The 23,239-nt window shown below is 34.9% G+C and overlaps 1 protein-coding gene across 3 annotated transcripts in view; it reads left to right on the top strand.

Moving 5' to 3' along the window:
• The window catches only part of LOC132907669 (ubiquitin-conjugating enzyme E2 H), a 49,858-nt gene that overhangs the window by 18,384 nt on the left and 8,235 nt on the right, over positions 1-23,239 (top strand). For 2 of the 3 annotated variants that reach the window (XR_009658237.1, XM_060960977.1), the window contains exons 3-4: positions 22,601-22,768; positions 22,907-23,035. Coding sequence is in view for 2 of the 3 variants with exons in the window: in XM_060960977.1 (XP_060816960.1) it covers positions 22,601-22,768; positions 22,907-23,035 (297 nt within the window). In the remaining variant the exon portion in view is untranslated. Of the gene's footprint in view, positions 1-4,441; positions 4,547-22,600; positions 22,769-22,906; positions 23,036-23,239 lie in introns of those variants that run through there. The other variant, XM_060960979.1, reaches the window with a different exon arrangement.

Raw genomic sequence — 23,239 nt, 5'->3', positions numbered from 1 at the left:
TTGGAAATGCCTGTAAACGAGCGATAGACGATACACATCGGAGATACCGTGTTCCGCACAGTGACCCACTTTAACAGCCCTCTAATACGCCCCAAGATTCTGTTCGACACTGATGCTAAAAACCACGTAGCTTTATGCCTCCTATACGTGACCGCACTACCGGATACTGCAGGAATGTACATTCAGGAAATGGATTCAGTGGACGTTAACGACTCTCGACACTTCTAAGTCGAGCTGTTTAACTTTGTTTAACTCTTTGATGCATAGTGGAGCAGAAAGTGTTCCGTCTTGTTCTTATCTAATTATACAGGGTGTCTCACCTGAAATTATCACCTTGATTTTTCTCATTATTATTATTTGCAGTGAGAAATATTTGAATAAAAGTCGAATGGTTTAGCAGGGTACATACTTTGATGTTATTAGTCTTTTGTGGGTGAACACGTTAAGCAATTTTGATGTTTTAAACGAAATCGTACATTTTGTAATGAACTAATCGATGCAGATGTCCATCTCCCACATAGTAGTATTAGCTTATTTACAACGAAAAACCATTAGGAGATTAGAAGATTACCTTGAATTTGTTAAATTTAATCTATGACTGAGAATATTGCTTCGCGTTTGTCCTTGTCTTTCATACAGTGGTATGGAAAAGTTTCTGCAACTTCTTTTTTTGTTATTTTTATGTTATGGGAAATAAAGAATTAAAAAGCATGTAGATATGTAGAGGATGTTTCCATTTACGATTCTATTAATTATTGAGTATTAAATATATTTCATCGTAAAAAGTACTGTATTCATCAAGAGTTTTCAAGAAAAATATCAAATAGAACCTAAATAATTCTTTGCTAACTACGTGGAAAAGTTTCCGGAAATGACTTGATATTGGGGTATAACTCACAATCGTTTCTATTTGACTTTTGATGCAGGCTCATTCTTCACTATATAGCGGAAGTATAAAGTAAATCATTCTTATAGTTGTTATTGTGAAAATACGAAGTATATTCAATATGATGAAAAGCGTAAAAAATACGAATATCAATATTCGTTCTTTAGTAATCTTTCGTCGAAAAAAAGGCGAAACGTTACAATCTATCGCAGATATGTTATCGTTGAAAAATTCTACGATCTATCATGTATATACAATGCGTATTTCTTTATCTCTCGTAATACGAAAAGAGCTTCCGAAAGCTTTTTCACGCTACTGTACATTCAATTTGACAAATTGAATTTAAAACATCTCCTAAATATCTCGATCAGTTGTATCGATTAGTGCATTAAAAAATATACGATTTAATAAATTAATAATTAGAAATATGCGATTCCCTTTAAAAAATCAAAGTTGATCTTCATAAGTCTTTGGCACGTCCATCCACAAAGAAGTTAATAGCATCAGAATATGCATTCAGTTTCGTTCAAACATTTCTCGCTGCGAATAATAATAATGAAAGGTAAAAATAATAATAAAAAAAAAGATCAAGGTAATTTCAGCCGAGACACCTTGCGTATGCACAGTGGAATGTTTTATGTCCCACCTTGAAATATTAACCCTTCGCGGTCAGTATATTTTTCTGATGGCACTATCACATAATCGAAGCGATATATTTACCATCGTCATAGAGAAGTCAATAGAAGACAAATTTTTTAATGCTGTCACCGTGGTGATATCCGACTTTAAAGACAAATTTTCTATGCTTTTCACTTTTCTGTTCTACCCACAATATTATTAGAAAGAACAATTTTATTGTGGTAGGAAAGTTCAAATAATCATAGCGAAGATACGAGGTTACGTCATTGTTTCTGATAACGAGGTCTTGGTTTGTCTATTTGTCCCGTGGTTCGTCAAATACCCGTATAATTCATAGTTGAAGGGCCAAGAGGAACAAACAACTTGTCTAATGGAGTGTACGAAAATAGATGGGGCAGTAACAATAGCGTTTACGTATCTCCTTTTCTCCTGAGTATCTTCTATGATTTTCTATTCGAGAAATTTATTATTCCTATGTTTAGAATCATTTTTCTATTCTATCTATATTTCTATTACGAAAATAACTCCAATAGGAAAAAATTCGATTCACAAATCACAATGCTTCTTATCTGTTATTGTTTCTCTATTCTTCGTTTATTATTTCAAGTAATAGTAATTCTAAGTAACCTTTTTCTCGAACAACGCGGTATCAGTTCCATTCAATCGCAAGATTAATTTTGACGCAGACCCTGAAATTACATCGCCCCACTCGTTGCTTGTGAGAGAGGGACAAGCGTTCTCCGCTTGTCTTTCTGTTTCCATTAATAGTTCACAGCCGCGTTGTTGCACGCGTTCTCGAGCTCAATCGACGGACAGATTCTTGACGTTGTCCGTTGCCAAATGTACCGTAATTGCATTTTAATTGCTTGCCATTTCTCAGCCAGGAGAACGAACTGCGTCGACCAATTTTGTTCCACTATTTTTCTACCAACCATTGGGAATTCGAAGTTATAAATTACGATACCAATAGTTTGAACGACTTGAAGCTTGACAGCGTCGTTTGACGTTGTTTCCGCCTGTGGAATACCAGACTCGACTGCTTGACGCCAAAAGTACATTCATAAAAAGAAAAGTCGACGAGGTTTCCCCAGCCAAGAAACTGCCGACATAATTTATATGTAAATACGGTCGTCACGTTCGTTTACATCGAAATCGAAATCGAAATTGTTCCCCCTTTGCAATCTATTTTCAACAGATTGGTTACGTTGAAAGTATCTTTGAGTAATTTTGATAAAATACTCTTTTACGTCTTATTTTCGATGACGTATTTGCGAGGTAGGAATACGACAAATTTAGCTTACGAGTACAATTGCACCGAATTAAATCTCTTAACTTTCCAGGTAAAATGAGATTATAATTGAAATTTGTTTCATATAAATTCGCAATCTCTTTCGAATGATTTGATCGTGCTGGGAATATCTTGAATAATTTCCATCTTTTATTTAATCTAACGTAGTAACCTTACGAAGATTCAGGTTTCATTGGTTTTAATTTAAGTTTCTTAAGTTTGAATTAAAATAGAATTATAACACGAAACTGAAATTATTCTTGTCCGTAGATTGTTTTTAACGGACTAGTTGTTGAGAAATATCTTTCTGTAATTTCGATAATATACGTTCGTATGTTTTATTCAATTTAGCATGAAATAGAAATATGAAAATCGAAGCATTTGAACTTTCCAGTTATGGAAGTAAAATAATTCTATTCATCAAGTTCTTTCGAGGAGTATCGTCCGATTGTTTCCATTTAGCTAGTTCGCGATGAAAGCACTTTGTCTTCTTGGCAAAACAAATTTATTAATCAAGATTTATAAGACTGAGTTCATGTATTTTTGCCAGTGACTTGCTACTTACAATACAAGAGTTTGGATTTCGCTCGAACAGAATTCTACAGTCTTACAATTCGACTCCATAAATTCTAAAATGGAGTTCGCTGTAGGTTCTCGGTCGGGACAGGTTTTCTCTTCTTGGCAATCGACGCAAAACAAATGTGGTCACGGATTTCGTAGTTGGAATGACGTGTACACATTTATCAGCAAGAAAGCCAATATTCTTTTTATTCGAAAAAGAAAAGGAAGGTAGCTCTTTCCTTTAAACTTTTGAGATAAAATCAATATTTATCTCGAACTTCCGAAACTACATCTTCGATTTGGCTGAACTTTGAACAAGATGCTAGAAAATAAGCTGAACGTTTACTGGTTTTCGATTCGTGAAATTCAAAACAAATTTATTTACTATCAAATACAAATCATTCTTCTATTTGTTCGCATTTACAATTAATCTCTCGATTCATCGGAATTAAGTCAGTTACATAACAACAATACTTCATCCAAGGTTATTATTTTATTACATTTTATTTCATTTTAATCTAATAAACATGAACCAATGAAACAACGCGGAAAAGTAAAATTATCCAGAGAGTTTATCTTATCTTATATTGTTTTATCGAAGCGTTGACAATTTTCTAAAATCATAAACACAGATTTATTAATAATAGACATAAAATATACAGAAAGAAAAATGTCCACGCCATTAAAAAAAAAAAAAAAAAGGCAGTGTGTTTTATCGTGTTGCTACAAATATTTCAATTTCTCCAAACTTCGTAAAAGTGCAGAATCTAATCGATAGACGAAATAATGACAAAAAATATATTAATCCAATCATTGAACGTCTTTTTCCAATTACAACGTCGAAAAAAGCAGAACTTGGTAACGTAAATTAGCGAGTAGAAATTGCAAATAAAATGTCGACTCTTCATAAGTTAGTCGACGAAATTCATGATCAAGGTCTCGCGTACGATTTCAATCGGTCATCATCCAACGAAACACGCATAATGCGTGTTTTCCGATGCGTGCGCATCTGTTGTAAATATAAAAGGTCGGTCACCTCCCCTTATCAGCGTCGTTGCACGAATATTAATTCATCGACCAGTCGGAATGATCGTCTCTCGTTGGTGTACCCTAGGGAAAACGTTCTTGCGAAACGTTCGAGCTATTAAAATCAATGGGGCTTCCTCTATCTCGTAAGTACAACGACCGCGAAATTCTTTCTTTCGCCTGTTATTTCGTTATTCTTGGTGTTTTTATTTTCCCGCGACGTAGCTTTTAATTTCCGTTGCCATTGCGTTATAATCACGTTATTTTCGATCTTTTGCAATGTTCTCGATGGCTCATTTTACGTTTCACGTTTCTTCGGCTCGCGTTTCTTCGCGACTTCCTTTGTTGGTTGGCTTTTCTAACGACTCCTGCCTTCGAATTCCGTTCAATTTCGTAGTAATTAGTCTTATTAATTAAGATTACACCTGTCGCTTTCTAACATATACTTAAAGATTTTAACAGATATAAATTATACAAATTCAAACGGTATGTTGAAAATAGATATGGGTATATACACGTAATCATTTTTTCGTCTCAATATTAATTTTGTCAAAAGCATATGCATGCTAATTTTATTATTACAAAGAACGAAAGGTGTCGGGCAAGGTGGAATTCGTTTGTAGTCGTTGGTCGGCTGTTAGTTCTATTATCGTTAGCTGATACGTCGTTCGAGATCATTAACGATAGCACGAGCTCATTATGTAACAGACGGCTATCGGATAAAAGTTTAATTACCGATAGGAGGATGGTAATTTATTTCTAACCAGCGTTACAGACAGAGTTTAGATTACTTGATTAATATAGCATTGCTATTTCTGTTATTTTGTACTGTGCGTCGTTTCTTACTCAATTTAATTTTATATTAAATTTTCCCTCAAGGGATTAAAAGTAATCTTGATTAAACGAGAGCAAAATTGGAATATAGAAGTTCAAGAGTCGTAGCAGGATTACGAAGCGCTGTAAAATGAAAAGAATAAAATTTACACTTGCTTTATTTGAATATTTTTTGGGTCAAAATAACGAAGAATTTATATGTACATATATAATATATATATATATTACGTGGAACTATATGACTATAACATCTATTCTGCTGTAGAACTTTTATCGTGACGAGTTTCATTGACCTCCAGCCACCAGAAAAATTGCGTTACTTATAAAGTGACCTAATAAAATTCATCGAAATATGGCTTCAATTTTCATACTGTACATTGCAGGTAAGATATTCGATTAGATAGCAACGATGAATCGCAATTACCTTCGGTTTTCACATGGAAAATATACAGCTGCAGCGTTCACTTTTCATGCATCTTTCACTTAAACGTATGATTTAACGATAGCGTAAAATTAAAACGATAGCGTAGAACCGAGCATCTACTTCCGGAATGACGGATATTAAGGGTGTTTTGTACGAAACAAGACTTTAGCAGCTTCTATGAATAAGAATTAAGCAGTCTATTTATCGTGTGCTTGAGTTGCTCTGTCGAAAGCTAGAAAATTTATGCTGCTTTTCCTCAAAGCAGCCCACGAACGTACGACTCACGATTTGCGACGAATATTCGCGAAATGGACGCATGAGAAACAATCATAAAATTCGTACGCGGGAATCGCGGTCGTAAATGTTTTCTTAGGACACAATGGAGCTTTTCATCACGCTGTTACGATTTTATTAGTTTTTGTTGTGAAAGACATTTATCCTTGTATAAACTGGCTATGATTTTTTTTTTTTTTTTACTTAACGAATGAAGAAATTGCAATAGCAAGGGAACAGCTATATTTTGCACACATTGACGTTGATGGTTATTATGTTTGTTGATTTTATATAATTTTTTGTTTTATGAGAACATAGGGAAAATATACATATGGTTCGATTAAAGGAACGTGCATGATTTTGTTAGGAAAGTTTCTTGGAAAATGGAAAAAGCGTTTTTCATTGTTGCATCCAATTTTGAAGCTCAAACTCAAACTCGAATTTAAATACACAATAAAACTGGTATTTATCGGAAACGAAAAAGAGGCGTATGTTCTAAATTCAACAGAAATGTTTACTACCTATATACGTAACTATAAATTTACAGTATGTTTGGAAAACAAAGTTTCTATTTAAATTGCTGGAAACTCAAACTGTCTCCTTACAATTGCAATATATTTAGTTATGTTTTTCTTTCAAAAATAAAACAAACAAAAATAGAAATATCATTTCTTATCTTTATATTTACCGGAAAATCTTGATTAAAGTACGTGATATCAATATGATCGAAGTTACTATACTTTGTCGCTCTTTTTGATCGATGAGCGTGATGACAGTGTTGTGTTTCAAACATATTTGTCTTAGCTAATTCTCGTGACCGATGAAATTTCTTTTCGCTAGTTCTCGAAGAATTATTATTCATATCGAAACGTAGAGATATAACGTAACCGCCGTAATGTTATCACAGTGGCCAAGGAATATCGTGATTATACATGTTATTATACATTGTGCTCATGTGCGTGTCACTCGATTTACCAGAGGTTTATATCGTGTAAACAAGTCTCGCAATAGCATAGCGTGGATTTGATGAGGATTTTACATATTATTCATGGTACGGTCGTATTTAGGAGGTTTTCGCGTTAAACTCGCGAAAATCGATGGGAAATCGTGTGCATACATAATCGAGCGTAATATTTTTATACATCTGTTGACTGTCTTTAACGTCGTGCTGTTTGAAAGTTACATAGAAAGTATGTCCAGATTTTGAAAATTTGATTTCTATTTATTACTTCACTATCGTATTTCATCGATATACGTACGTATAATACGATTCATTTATGAAATGATTTATTTATAATAATTGTTAGTTGCTAATTTTATTATTAAGAAAGTAATTGCATTATTAGACGATGGATTGTTATGCAAAGTTATATTTGCATGAATACTGAAGAAGTGAAACTTGAGTAAAGGTTTGTTTCACTTTAGATGTTATAACGAGAACTTTACGTTAGAAATTTTATACCTTTTTAAATATCATGTATACTCTGCACAGTCTCGTACATTTCCTCGCAAAAACATAATAATCCGTAGTCTGTTTATTATATTCTGCTACTTTTGCAACGTTACCTAATAAGCTTTGAAATGGGTGAACACTTTTTGAAAACTAGTTTACAGCAATTAAAAAATGCACTCAAATTATGCTAGCGATAAAATGAAAGTAACATTATTTTGAATAATGTTAGAAATTCAAAATGTTTAAATAAAATGTTCAAATAAAAAGCTGCAATCCATTGTAATTTTTCTTCTTATAAGCAAACAAAATTCTTGTTATATATACTAAAGACAAATGTCAAATTATATTATTTATGGATAAACGAATGACGAGAATCTGCGTTGTTTCTCGAAGGTAACTTCACGAAGAAGACTAGTTGATTGACCCATAGCTAAGCCATAAACTTCGCGATGCACCTTTTAATTAGCAATTGGAACTTGCAAACTTAAACTGGGAACGAAGGATCGCGTTCAACGATGGATAAAATTGTTGAAGCTAGAAATCAAATTAACAGCCGTTTATGGAATTTTTTTTAACCAGGAAACTTTACTGCTCATTAAAATGCACGAAATTGTACGCTAAAACCTTAATGGCATCTCGGAGCAAACGTGTTCTACCGCCCTCGGATAATCATCAAACTCAGATGTTTGAAATTACCGACAATCCCCTAAAAACAAAACTGAAACAGACGAGAGAAGAAGAAAAGCAAAGAGATAAGAAAAGATGTTGATCGAAATCAAGCTATTAATCCTAATTTTAATTAATTTTGCTGCGGTCCTCAAACTTTTTACGTTCCAATCTTATCTTAGTTTCACTCTAGAAAAGAAGTTTAATGTTTTAGGGAAATCATCAATATATATAATTGAGACAAGAAGTCATGCAGGTCACGCAGTAATGATTCTTTTACATGTTCCTCGAATTTAAGAAATTTTTCGCTAGAAAAATATGATTCAATCGAAAATGATTCAGAGAACGATTGAAAGATGATTAATTTAATAAAGCAAGTCTAGAGAACTATCAATAAATCGTTCAGAAGTGAGAGAAAGATAAACAGAGAAAAAAGGAACAAACGATTAAACAGTAGCGTTAATCAGACTAAACTACTTGATCAAATAATTAATTACATGTATATTTACAACATCAAATAATTAAAATTACCAGCAAGTGCAAAATAGCGAAGAGATAAGCATAGAAAACTGATGAAAACGATATTGAACCGATAAAAATAAAGTGAGAGCGAAATTATTTAAAAATCAAAATTAATAGCGAAAGATTGAAATCGCATTAATTCTAGATTTGACGTGATTGATATTAATGAGAAATTGCAGATTGCATGCCCCGGGAAACGTTTTTCACGTTCTCTGCCTGTTGTTTTTCGTTTCTATCCCGCGCAAGCCATTCTGTTGAGCGATGTTTCCACGATCCGAGCTTTCGATTCTTTTCCCAGGCCGCGGGAAGAACACTAGCAATTGCTTTCGAGGCTTTATCGAGATATTGCCTCACGGAGAGCCGCCAGTGAGATATCGTGGCCTGGGGTAATTGCATTTTACCTTTTCTCGAAACGCGCTTTCACGACACTTTGCATCTGCACAAGAGCGAGCACAGGGATCGATCGTGCTGTATGACGTATGTATATGTGCAAGAACGACCTCTTTCATATGGTACAGCGACTCTTTTTTTTAAATCCACTTCAACTGTTAGTTAATTGTCACGTTGCACAATGCGGCATTTGAATGAGGGTTCGGCACAAAAATCAAAATTCACTGGCTATGTTCGCAGAACCGCATGTTCGTAGTTCACGTTCGTCGTTCACGTTCGCAGATCAGGTGTAGGCTACATTTGTACGTTTGCAGGCGACGTTTGCCACATTCACATTGTCTGGACAATTTGTCCACGTTGTCACGTTCCACAGTACAGCATTTGGATGAGAATTCGGAACAAAGATAAAAAAATGCATTTGTACAGCTTTCCTGAAACCTGATAACAGGAGATCTGACATGAGTAAAAGTCTGTCTATGAAATCTTTGTATTTTCCCTGCTGTCTGGTTCACTTGAAATATCGTGAACACTTATTTCTTTGTCTAACCACACACGGTGACGTTTAAGTAAATAGTGCCGATGCCGGAAACAATCTTTCCATTTTTTCGTAAGTACCATGCGAAAATTATTTATCTTTCCTTCCGTTCCGTCGAATATTGTGCTGACATTCAAAACAGAGTAAAGAACAGAACTTCTGCGTAGCTTTAAAAATTTTCTTGGATTAAGTGTGGTCAGAAATTCACTCTTCAACCAAGTGGCAATTACGAATGGATTTAAATAAAAAAATGAAGGTTCAGTGTAACAGTTTGTAGCAAAAAAATTATGTGACAATGTAATACAAAACTTACTTGGAATAGAATAATCAAAATTACAGGATGCCTTGAGCCGTTTCTTTCTAAAATAGATCTTCAAAGAAGGAAAGAATTTTTTTGAAAATTATTGTTTACATTTACATTATTTATAGACTGATGATATCATCGAGTAATAAGATTAAGATGGAACAGTGATTATTTCGATTTTTATCCACTGTATTTCGCACTCGATTTCCTTATGGAATTAAAGAAAGCGATGAACGATTAATTTTGGCATTTAAACAACGTATTGGAAATCCAACTGCATTGGAAATTTGGTTTATAATATTTTCTTTCGTATAGGTTTATTGTAAAGTGGTCGCAGTAACAATAGAATCATTAGCGTCAATTTGGTTTATAATATTGTCTGTATTGATTTATAGTATTGTTTGTAGAATTCGAAATAACATACGATTAATTTATATCGACAGAAAGGGATGAAAATTCAATAGCATTGGAAATATAATCTATATGTACATTCACAAAATTGAGTTAATAGAATTGTAATTGTTGATGATTTATTTATACAAAAAAATAGATTGGAAATTATTATAAATTGTATCGAAGGTTCGGTGTATAATATTTCCTGAGTTCACCTAGAGCATTATTCGTAGAATTGGAAGTAATAAATGAATAATATGTGAACGAAAAGAGAGAAAGGAATAGTGTTTTGAAAGTTCAGTATTATTTTGAGAATTATTAGTAGAATTGGAAATAATATACAATGAAGATATAATAGAGGAACACCATAATATACATAACTACAAGTGTAATTGTAATATTGCTGGTTTTAATCAAGCGAATATAGATTTTGCGATAGATCTTTGAAGAAACACTGAAACACCAAGGTCAGTTCTATTAAATGTCCAACAACGTCAAAGACACACCTCATTAAGTCACCGCAAAATTGAGTCAGCTTTATAAATTCTACTACCGTAATACAGTTAAACAATGATTCAAATTTTTGTTCAAACGAAACCATACCTGGATAATTGTGAAAAGAAAGATAGGTTGAAAATAGTTGAGAAAATTCCGACTCTTTAATGGTCGACCAGTAACTCCCTTATCAGCTTAAAAACGCATAGACTATTTAATTTTCACTTTCCTTTTTTTTTCTCGATGCGTCTAAATTGCTGCGCTTCCAGCTGACCCAGTTTCCACGCAGAAGCTGTTTGCGTCACACTGCAAATTATGTTGTGCATAAGGGTCCCTCTCCACCACCCCTATGTAATCTCGTAGAACTGATCGCGAGCATGTGCTAGGTTCGAGTGATTATAAGGCCATCGAAGGATTAAATACTCGTTTAACGAGATTTCGTTTCATCGTTCGATGTTCGACGAACGCGAATTCGTCGACCACGCGACATGTTGTACTTCCTCTCATAAGTTGGATATCCATTGGTCACGTAAAATGTTTGCTAACGTTTGCGAACATGTATTTGCTTTTCGGTTGGGACGCGAAGCATAGATAAACGATAAATAAAGCCGCGAACGATTATTGCGCACATTTGCGAATTTTCAGAGTAATTTCGATATTTCAAAGAAAATTTGGCGTTTATTTGATCGATACTTAATATATTATTTTATGCTTGCGAATACGTATTTATGCGAAAAAATATGTTCATTCAACTATAGCTGTGGCAGAGGTTTGCAAACGTTTCCGGGTATTTGTGAATGTAAATTTGTCTCGGTTGAGATACGTAGCATTCATGGACGACAAATAACCGAGAATGATTACGAGCGTCTGTAATCGTGCAGAGTAATATTGGTGTATCAAAGAAAATTCGCTATTCCGTTGCATTCAATAGAGGCAAATGTCTGAATGGTTCCGTTATTAATGATCTTTTACTTTGAACTTTCCGCCTCTTTCTCCATCATATCTTCACCATTTTCCAAATTTGTCTCCTGAGAATTTCCTTAGCGTTTCACTGTCCTAGGAAATTAACGCTAAATACCAGGCTTTCATTTTCCCACTTAGTAGCAACATTCAAGCGTTTATGCAAATTTATTGAGATTTCTCGACAGAAACATGATTATATATACTTATCTATTTTCATAATGTTGCTTTAATTTGAAGTAGCTATGTATCATATATTTTATACGTTATAAATCGGTGGTTTCAGTGTTGATGTAACGATCGCATCAAACAGCTGCAAACCTACGAATACTCTTAGTTTATGTTACGTCACAAAAAAGAAATAAATATACAGGAAGCATATATAATAAAGAGCAATCATAGATAAAACAAAAATGAGTAGAGAATGCAGCAGCCCACTGTACGATTCGAGGATTAAGAATGCACGTTTGATGGATACTCGGCTTAACGAAGAAGGCGTTGAATACTCGTCAGCGTATGATATGGGTCTGCATGGAAAATCGAGGCAGAGTCGTGTTCAATTATGCATCGAGATGAAAAGTTTGCATCGAGCTTATGGTATAGAGCATGCACGATGTTCGACGAACTTTCCACGATATTCTCAGAGTACGTCGCCAGCGTGCACTTATCCGACGTTTCGAAAATTTAAAGTAAGACGTTTCTCTTCGCAATCCTCTTAAACGTCTCGTCGAAGATTTCATTTCCTGCTCGTAAATCTTCGTCGCTGTTAAACGGTGCGCACGTGCGAAACTAGCATCCGATAGAACTACGTTAATGGATGTATTTCTATTTTACAAGGGAATTCCAAGCGTCGCGTCAATTAACCTGACTCCATCTACCTTTTCGAATTCATTATTGCTTCTGCGTGTAATTCTTTCTTTTGTGATTTCTTTTCTGGCTATGTATACTGACAGCAAGATGAAAGACGCAATTTGTACCTGATAATCTTTTATAAATTGAAGCTAAAAATAGAATCGAAGATAAGATTTAAGTATTATTTCTTGTGCCTGATTGACTCGTGAATATAAATTCATGTAACTAGTATAGACAGAGTTATATTTTATAACTATACATAATATCTAAGTTTACAATATTTAATTTCTCCAGGGAGACTGATACATAATGTATATTTAATTTTCCTTAAGATAAGTACAGTTTCCCTATAGGAGATATAACGAAGGTCATTGTAAATGAAATTACCTTTTTTTTGACCTAGATAAACACGACCCTGAAGAGACTCATCTATTAATCACCAATTTCTTTTCCTCAAGTATTTTTTCCTCCGTCCCTCCCCCAATTATCATATAATTCTAATATTAGATAAATGCGAATTAAATTTTTTAATCAACGCACGTTTCTAAAATATTAAGCGCATATATCCTTTAATCACGTTATACTATAAAATATCAATTTCCTCTCATGATCCTCAAACATAGATCGTAGAGCAGCTAATGAGTTGAACGCACAAGCTTCACCAAAATTTGCTTCTGCTAAACCAAAACAATTCAAATAACTAAAGCTAACTCAAACCGCCTTAAACATTTAAACCGCACGCATCAGAAACTACCGGAAGCAAACACCTTCTGTAAACAAATGCGCAAAGACAAGAAAGAAGAAGAGGGAAAAGAAGGAAAGAAGGTGGATCGAATCCTATGGGAACCGCATTAGCCGCACTCTTCAAACATGCTCGGTCGTTTGCATTAATTCGACGGAAAGTAATCGCGCGCCGTTGGTCACATGGTCGGCGAGTTTTGTTTGTGCAGGTCCGTTTCAGCCTCGGGCCACGCTCGAATCGCAGAAATGGAAAATTAATGCGTGGCACGGCCCTCGCGAGTGGTGCACGGCAACGCGAGTAAAAACTGGGTCACTAGGTCGAGCTTGGAAGAGAGAAGCCTCGTATCGAACCTGCATCCGCGGGCTCCAGTCCCTTCGTCTTTCGAAATACGTCCGAGAGGGTGAAAAACCTTGAGCGGGCCAAGGATGAAAGAGTGCAGGCCGCAGGCGCGTGCCACTCACAAGGAAGGTTAGGCAGCTCGGAAATTCGAAAAACGATGGAACTTTGTATACAAGTAAAGTATTTCATCCGTAATACAGCCCTATTTTTCCTTGATGTTCATAATTCGCTTGAGTATTTTTTTCGTGAAATATCTCAAAAATCGAAAGGATATCTGGAAAAGGTTCATTGTTTAATTGCGTTTACTGAATTGTTTGGAAAATTTATGGTTTACGAGTTATCGCTACATCCCTTAAACATCTTTTTACTATACATGCTGAAATATCTTTGGATACCCTCTTTTAATATCTGTAAATGACTTGATGTACTCGATCACGTTCATTTACATGGAAAATATTAAAATTACATTTAATTGTAATACTTTTTGCTTATAAAATGAATATTTGAACATTCGCATTGCCTTTTTGGATATTTTTACATATTACAGTTGTGTAAATAGCAAACGCTAAAAGCAGTGAACATTTGTAATTGCTACAATAATGATGTTCCTCGTAGAAATGTTTAAAACAAAGATACTAGCCACGCCATGCACATCGTATGAAAACTGACGCCCTACAAATACTACATTTTGGTATAGTCTTTTCGCTCCTAAATTATGATGATGACTAACGAGACTGCATAGGGGCAAGGGAGGTACTGTTCTCTATAGTTTACTATCACATCACGTTTCTATCGTTACTAAATATTATTTTATTCGTATAAGTGTCACGACCTATCAACTTAGGTGGCGATCAGTCAGGTTGCAACTGTTCGGTTGAGATCGCGAACCTTGAACGATATTAACGCTCAAGGTGAAGGTAGATTTTAAAGATTTCTAGTAAGCTTGGGTTTAGTATGTTTATTTGAACTGTTTGGTATAAACGGAAGAGTATGAAATGTAAGTAGCAGAGTTTAAACGTAGGCGTGTGTGTAATGAGTCTCCTTTCTCTTGAAGTGCCTGATGTGTTTATATTCTAACTGTCCGTGTAGAGTGTGTGTTTTTATCAACGTTTCCTGTGAAGTGGAAATTTATTTCTTTCCAATCCTGTGACTATCGAATTGTCGCGGGCATCCTGCATGTGGTGCGTCTTGTGCGTACCTGGTCGAGGATGCGTAACGTCCCGTTGGCGACATCATCCTTGGTTTATTGTCGAATTCTCATCAAGTCAAGATTCATGACACGTGATTTAGCGGACTCGACGAACACAATGTGGGAAATTGAAATTTCCCCAAAAATAGCAGATGTGTTGTTCGTATCGTAAACTGAGGACAACCTAAAATCCTGAACAAATCAGGTTCACATTCCTAACGCTAGTTTTGTTCGCAGCTCCGTGCAGTATCGACTGCCGCTACAAACTGCCACCATTGACTGCCACTACTGACTGCTACTAGTGTCACTACAGTTAATAGTAATTCGACCAATATATTTTTGTATAATAATAGTAATTTGATCAATATATAAATAAATGACTACCAGGATAAAAGTTCCAGAGTCAATAGATGTCGTTTTTTGGTAATTTAACTGCTACTTGACGCTGTACCTTGGCTTCTGTATTAATGTAAATTGCGAACAGGGTAGAAATTCGTTTTTAATAATAACGGACGCACGACAAAAGTGAAAATGACTGACCAGCAATCGCTAATGCGATTTCATTTTATCGTATTAAGCCGTTGTGCGTAAAATGTCTTTTCAAGTAAAACTTTTGAACGCGTGTTAGTACACGACGTGTATTTAATCAACCTTTGGCGTCAAATGACATTCCAAACACGTCACTGTATAGTTTGACATGGGAAAAGTACGACGTGACATATGCACGCCACCAATCTCCTTCGTACGATGAAAAAGGAAACAACGTATGTTATTTTGAAATTAAAATATTTTTGTGAAAGGCATAGATTGTTAATCCTTTGTACATTTTGACACGAGAAACGTATGGCAGGCCAGAAGCCTTGTTTCACGCTGGGAATTCAGAGTAACAATTTATTTATTAAAAATATTTTCATTTCTTGATGGCATATGATGTTTTTTTTCATCTCTCAGTGTATGGAGATTTGTGCGAAATTAAATGAAATATTTATGGAAAATTTCTTTTAATTTAATCACACGTCAAAGGACTGATACAATTTTCATTTTCTCCAATTCTTCAATCTTTTCCAACGATATCTCTTGTTACCTATCTCTTGTTATTTTGTATCTATGAAAATTATTAATTTTGCGAAATTCTTTTAAATTAATAAATTGACAAATTGAATACGTGTTAAAAAAAGTAATCTTCCGTGAATAGGAATAGATTATAGGAATAGAAGGAATATACTAAAATTCCTTATCTAATCCATGTTTTATTCTTTGAAACGATAAAGAAGCTATTTTCTTCCGTCTTGGCTTTTGTTTGTCGCTTAACTCATGCGTAATCCATTTATTCACTTTCTGTACTTTTCCTACTTACACCAAGAGACGAATAATTGTAGAATAGTTTTACTTTCATCTGAAACACTACATCCTTCATTATTTACACTGAACTGTTTCCACTAGCATTTTCTAAAACACTGTTATTGATATTCTATGGTATTCCCCTTAACTTATCCTCTGATGAAAGACTATCAGTCTTCTATTCTACGAGTTAACATTGAACTTTTTCTTTTGACATTTAAATAAGCTTTTTCTAAACGCACATATTGAAACCTTTAATTTTAGAGTACTTCCTCTATGATAATATTTTTTAAGTTCAGAGCGATATAGAAAATTATAGGAATATCCCAAACAATAAAGTTTAATGAAATTACAATAAATATTAAAGCAGATTTAGTTTTTTTCAACAATTTGTAATATTGAATATCGAACAGAATGTTGTTTTACATTTGGAAAAATGATTATTTATGATTCGAAAGTAAGAAACGTTTGGAAGGAATTACGGTTGATCGAAACTTGCCGATAATTTTTAAAAAATGAATAAAAGTTATACCTACTATGTTATACAGTAACGTTACACAAAATACAAAAATAAAATATTTTCGTTTCTTCTTCAAGCAGTAATTTTATCGTATGATTTACAACAGTATTATAGAAACACAAGTTTGCTTTCAGTAGATGTGGTTTTATACTTTGGTCTAGCACGACGCATTTTATTTCAATTATGTACGTGTATCGCGTTTAAAGTGTTAACCATCGATAACTAGGGTGAATTATACGTTATACATCTGGTGAAGTAGGATAAGAGCGATTAAACCACGGACTGAAATATACGAATATTTAACCAACATTTGATTGTATAATTACGTTTCCATGATAAATAAACTAGTTAGGAGATGGTATTTTAAACCGTTGAGAAGACCGCTCATGTAGTTCATTTAATTTATTAATGATCAATTAAAACACAATGTTGCATATGTACAACGTCAAGCGTAAAAGCGTAAACGATTTTTCTATATTTTCATAGGAAATACTTAACGATGGAAAGACATAATTAAATCGTAAATATTCCAAGAAATGGCACTAGACTAATTTTTCTAATATATGATGCTTCGTTAAATTTCAAAAATCTACTTCATAGAAAATTCCTTTCGTTAAGAAGGAAATGAAGCGAGATATAATTATATATTTCTTCCCTTTTTGGTTGTTTTTATTCCTCTCGTTTTTAATTGCGATAAAATTCGAACTGATGTCGATGTAACCAGTTAGGTCAAACTAACAGAGGATCGTAGTGAACACGGTGCACGTTTAATAAAGATAATTCACGAGGCTCGATAAAGTGCGCTTCGAACAGAAAAAACACTTTTTCGTGGCAATTTGTTCGTCGAGACTTATTCCATTTTGCACGCCGTAACGCGGTGATATCGATTTTTCTCACGCGAATCCAGCTAAACTGTCGCGAAATTAACTCGTCGAAAACTTAGCAAGCGTTATCAAATAGAAAGTCAGTAGAATGAAATTGAATTTACCGAAATTTGTTCGAGAGAGAGGCGAATCACACGATTGAAAAATTGAGTTTAGAAAGGAAGCAAATTTGAACGACTTGGAATATTCAGATGTTAAACGTTATGGTGGTATATAAAGTAGTTAAATATATTATACCGTGTCCAGTTATTACTCGGTCATTTTCTTCAGACGAGTCTCTGAAACGAGACAACTGAACTTGTACTCGCTGTATGTCGTTTGCTCATTTGATCTAAGCGCACCTTTACGACGTTGTTCGACAAGTTTCGATAATTGTAGTCTTGTCATATAAAGTTTATAGTTGATCGGTCGTGAAGGAAGTTTAAAGAGATGCGGTATGAATATGAATAGCGAAAAGTAATGACTGAGAGGATTGGTCAAAGCAGGAAATACGCAGGAATAGCTCAGTTATCGCACAAACGAGAGATCATCCTATGGTCCATTACGATTCAATCAGACAGAAACAGGAAATGGTCGGCTTCAGTTACGGTGTTCGACCAGCTATTTACAACCCTTGTAGGTTTTAGTAGGGCGTAATGAAACACCGTGTCGTTGTAGGAAATTTCTAAATCATACACAATTACTGCTCTCCCTGTCTCTGTTTTCATTTTTTAAATTATGCAATTCACCTCCGTGAAACTTAATCCTAAGAAATTAGATGTTGTACTATATTAATTAAGCGAACTAATTATCTAGTTGAATTAATTTTCTACATCGTAGAAAAGTTACAAGAAGTTTTACTGAAAAAATCTCTGATGAAATGCATCATCGGATAAAGTTTCAAGATCAATATACAATTACTTTCGACTTTATTTTTTAAAATTATAAAATTTTTATTTTTAAAATTATAAAAATCAAAGCAAAGATAGAAGCTTATAGAATGATTTTATACAAGCAATGGTTCTCCTGTATTTGAAATGGTCCGAACAATAGCGACTATTTGTTCAGTACACGTGTGATCGTTCGTAAAAACGTAATTAAACTCAGTTTGCGAAGGCATGCACAATGTTTCGCCAACCAATAATCGAACATTCATAGAAAAAATTGAAAGGGGAAAATTCACACACGACAGAATGAAAAAAAAAAAAAAAAAAAGGAATATCTGTACGAATTGGATTTATAAACCGTCGAATGATGTAGACATCAAATTCAGAAATGCGAATACGTTTAAAAAAGCGCGTATACGCGCTGCTGCTCCAATAACGCGTGCACGATCTTTTGAACAAAAAAATTGGACGAAAAAATACACCGAATACGGCGTACATAGCGAGAGGAGAACAAAAATATAGGAAAAAAGAAAGAAAATAAAAATCACGAAAGAGGAGAGGAAGGATGAGTCCATGAGGTTCGATGAACTCTCGTTGCACGCCGGATAGGAATTAAACTCGGTGCTGCTTGTGCATTCCCGTAGCTCCGATTCCGCGTGGATATCGATACTTTCACCATGAATCGGCGCGCGCGTGTTTCCACGTGCGTGTACGCACAGGTGGGTCACGTTTCTCGCCTATGCGTCTGCCGCGAACGCATAACGCACGTTTACATCGTCACGTGTGTAAGTTGCATTACCATCCATAAGTATTTCGATAGCTTAGTTCTCTTGTAGAGTTTCACTATTGTGTGTGAGATTATACAAGTAACAATCCATTACATTTGTACCACAGCCTTACTCTTCTATTACAATAACTTTAGTAATAAATGAAATTCAATTTTATAAATAAAGTTTACAAATTGGCAAGTCATTTGTTTATCCCATATAATATAAAATTGCAAAATTACAAAGGAAAAATTAAGTAAAACTATAACTTACAACTTGTCAATTGGTAAACGTGTAAATTCACTAATATCATTAATTAGTAAATTATTGTGCAAGTCGTGGTGTAATCGGCGAAATTGGATTAGTTTGAAGAGTTTTATTTGAAAAGTAACTTTTATATATCAGCAATAATTTGGAAGCGTGCAGCGTTGGAAATGTTCAAATATTTACACACAGTAGCGTAGAGGTACAGGTAGGCTGTGTGTACGTAAGCTGTGTCGTGTGTGGGTGCGATCGCAAATGTACTAACGCGCATGTACGTTCACGAATCGTGATTCTCGAACGCAAAAGTCGGTCCGCTGTGACGGAAAACCGAGAGAGCCGTGCACTCCAGGTCTGCGTAATAGCTGGTGTGGCCTTCTGTTACTCGACTTTGGAATACTCGAGCTGAATCGATTCGACAATTCCTCGTATCGTTTTTTCGCAACGATGCTCGTTATTCAACATAGTCGGAGTCGCCAGGTAAAATTTTTAAAACGTTCAGAGGAAAATTTTCCTCTTTCCCCTATTTTCAGTAGTTGGGATAGATTAGTTCGGTTTAATATATTAGTTTTCGTGCCTCTCTTGCAACAACAAATTACTTAATTCTCATCGATATTTATAAATCTTAATTGGTATTAATTTAAACAAACAAAGTACGTATCTCAGACGTTTAATAAAGAAACTAGCTAACATACATGGTATCCCAGTTTTTTTTTCTTGTTAAACGTTGTCGGTATATTCTACGGGTCGAGATAAGAAAAAATTTCACATAAACGTATATCGTTGGAAGCATTGTTAAAGAGTTATAACAAAAGAGCGATGTATGAAAGTACTGTAACTATGAGCTACAAAGTATGAATAGATCAGGAATATCTACAGCTCCAATTACAATCGCATTTCAAAATATTCATCGTTGCTCTTACTACAAGATTGCCAGCGGCGAAAAATTGATTTTATTCCTCTTTGAAATTCTCTTTTATTAGTTATATTTCGTTATCGTATTCGTGATTATATTATCGTTTATTTATTATATTTTTATCGTTGAAGCTGGAGTCGTAAAACTATATTACAATATATTCTGAATATCACTAGACGTAAATTTCTTTTTGTACCGTAGTAACGCACGTTCGTTATCTTTGACAATGCTTCCAACGATATATGTTTATATATGACATTTCTTTCCTACCTTGACCTGTAGAATATACAAAGGTTTGGCGGGAAAAAAACTGGTACACCCTGTATAAAGGTACACCCTGCTAAAAAATGATGTGTCTTACACATAAGATATTTAATCTTCAAATTCTTAAGATGAAGTAAAAGGCCTGCTCGCATTCTGGACTCGCACCAACTTTACGACACGTAGTTTTTACACCATGTTTCAACTAATTATGATCATTTTCAAATAGATATAATTCTACGAAGCAGTCCTACTTTAGAGGGTGAAATTTGCTCGTCGTTAATTGATCAGTATCGGTCCTCACATGTTATTGCCGCATTTTCGTCGCAGATGGCCCGAGAACGAATATCCGTGAACAGAGAACAGGATGAAATCGGCACAGCAGACCATTCTATACATATCATCGATGCCCGCCGGCTTTTCCGATTTCAATGCGATTATCATGCGATAGATAGCTCGATTTCTCTCTGTTTCCACGATCATATTAATTATGGTATTAATTTCGAAGAGAATTAACTAGCGAGCTAGCCATGGTATAATCGTGCAAACAAGAAGGCAAGTATCTCGCGGTGTTTCAAACGTTGCAGACCGTTTATTACACAATATCGGTCTGATATTTTTACTCCATACAATGCCGCTCGAAGAACATTGTTCCTTTGTCCTGCTTTTCCCTTTTCACTTTCTCTTTAATTCATTTTTACTTTTGGGTACAGTCAAGAACGCTTCAATCGCGATTTGACAGTTAATTTGACATCTGGCCTTTCTTGCATGAGCGTTATTTTATAAATCACAAGGTAAAAGTTACCGATATTAATAAATACACTGCGAATGTTAATCACGTCTATGGAGAATTTAAATGTGCAAAGACGATCAGATCGCACGCGATACGTAAAAGTATATAAAATATACAAAGCAAAATATTAAGTTATGATACTTACAGAATGGAACAAATTTCTATTCGGATTCCTTCTTCCGGTTTTGTTTATATAGATATTAATTTTCGTGAACATCCGTATTTTGAAGTTTTCTGTCGCAACAGTAATAAAATTAGTAATACAGCAAGCAAGTAGTAATAAAATAGTAAGAAAGCAAAATACTTTTGTATTTGTAATCTTACAAATTACAAGTAGACCGATCGTTTAGTTTCAGGTAAAATTGTAAGAATATAAAAATTGTCGAATTATGGAGAAAGTCCAAGGTTCCTTAAGGTTCCGTCCCTTCGTTTGTCTCAAATGTTTATACTCGCCGACTAATTGATTACCTACCAGATTTCCCGCTCCGAGTACCAAAAAATACATTTCGTTCCTCGCTCGTTCCTTTACCTCCACGCTTCTTCTTCCTCCAATCTCTTTTTCTTCTTTTCCCTCGACTCATTCCGAACGTTTCCAGTGATTGATTTTAATCCGCGGTCGAAGGTCTCGTTGCTCGTTGTTGTCGAAATAAATTTCATTCGACGAACACTCTGTTCTTTGTCTCTATGTTCTCAACGTTCGATCGACCGGTATCTCCTGGTCACGTTCTATGCGCTACGTACGATTTATCGGGATACATCGAATACCCTGCCGCAAGTAATTAGCGGGAACCATGTGTTTGGCTGATTCAAAGGGACGATTCGGCACGTTAAACCGAATTTTCGGAGAAATTTCGAGCAAAATACCGACCAATTTACATGATCCCATTCTGCGATCAATTTTCGAGATATCATACACGTTGTTTGACAGTGTAATAAAGTAGTACAATAAACGGTATAACAAAGCCTAGAACCAACGATTTTGTTCTATTGTTCGACTTTTTTAGGTTTCCAGCATCAGTAAATATCGGTAATTTTGCTGTCAATAATTTGGCTGTAGATGTTTATGCGTTTATAAGAAATTTAAAAAGTGTAAAAACCAAAGTTTCGCTTTTGGAGATTTCGTAATACTACAATAGCTAATATTTTCCGCCGTATATTACACATAAAAGACTTTTTGCGTATGATCGTTACCGACATTGTATTCTTCTATTACGTTACAGCACCTTACGAGGGTGGAATATGGAAAGTGAGGGTTCACTTACCCGAGCACTACCCCTTCAAATCTCCTTCGATCGGCTTTATGAACAAGGTGTACCACCCTAACATTGACGAAGTCTCAGGCACCGTGTGTCTAGACGTAATAAACCAGGCTTGGACTGCCCTTTACGGTACGTATTTACATAATCTGGAAATTTAATCGTCAACCCTCTATAAATCTTACATTGCCCAATATTCTAACATATAATTTTGCCAATCATGTTTCTCTGTACCAATTCAACGACGATCTTTCCTATTTACTGTTTCAGATTTGTCAAATATATTCGAGTCCTTCCTGCCCCAGTTGTTAACATATCCTAATCCAATCGACCCCTTAAATGGCGACGCAGCGGCCATGTATCTACACAAACCTGAGGAGTACAAGAAGAAAGTAGCAGGTGAGTTGAGAGGACTCGTATCAAAACACGAGAAATACATTGTTTTAGTCTGTGTTTACGAGCCTTGTTTTCGTTCAGTTACGGCTTTCTCTGATCGATTATCTCGCGATGGAAGTCACGAGACAACTCGTGGCTACGACGTTCGAAGTTATTTTCAACGTCGAACGAAGTATATTTAGCCGGGGATGCAATTTCCTTCTTGAT

The sequence above is a fragment of the Bombus pascuorum genome, chromosome 6 (assembly GCF_905332965.1).
Source record: "Bombus pascuorum chromosome 6, iyBomPasc1.1, whole genome shotgun sequence".
Taxonomy (NCBI): domain Eukaryota; kingdom Metazoa; phylum Arthropoda; class Insecta; order Hymenoptera; family Apidae; genus Bombus; species Bombus pascuorum.
This window is presented reverse-complemented; position numbering and strand designations above follow the sequence as displayed.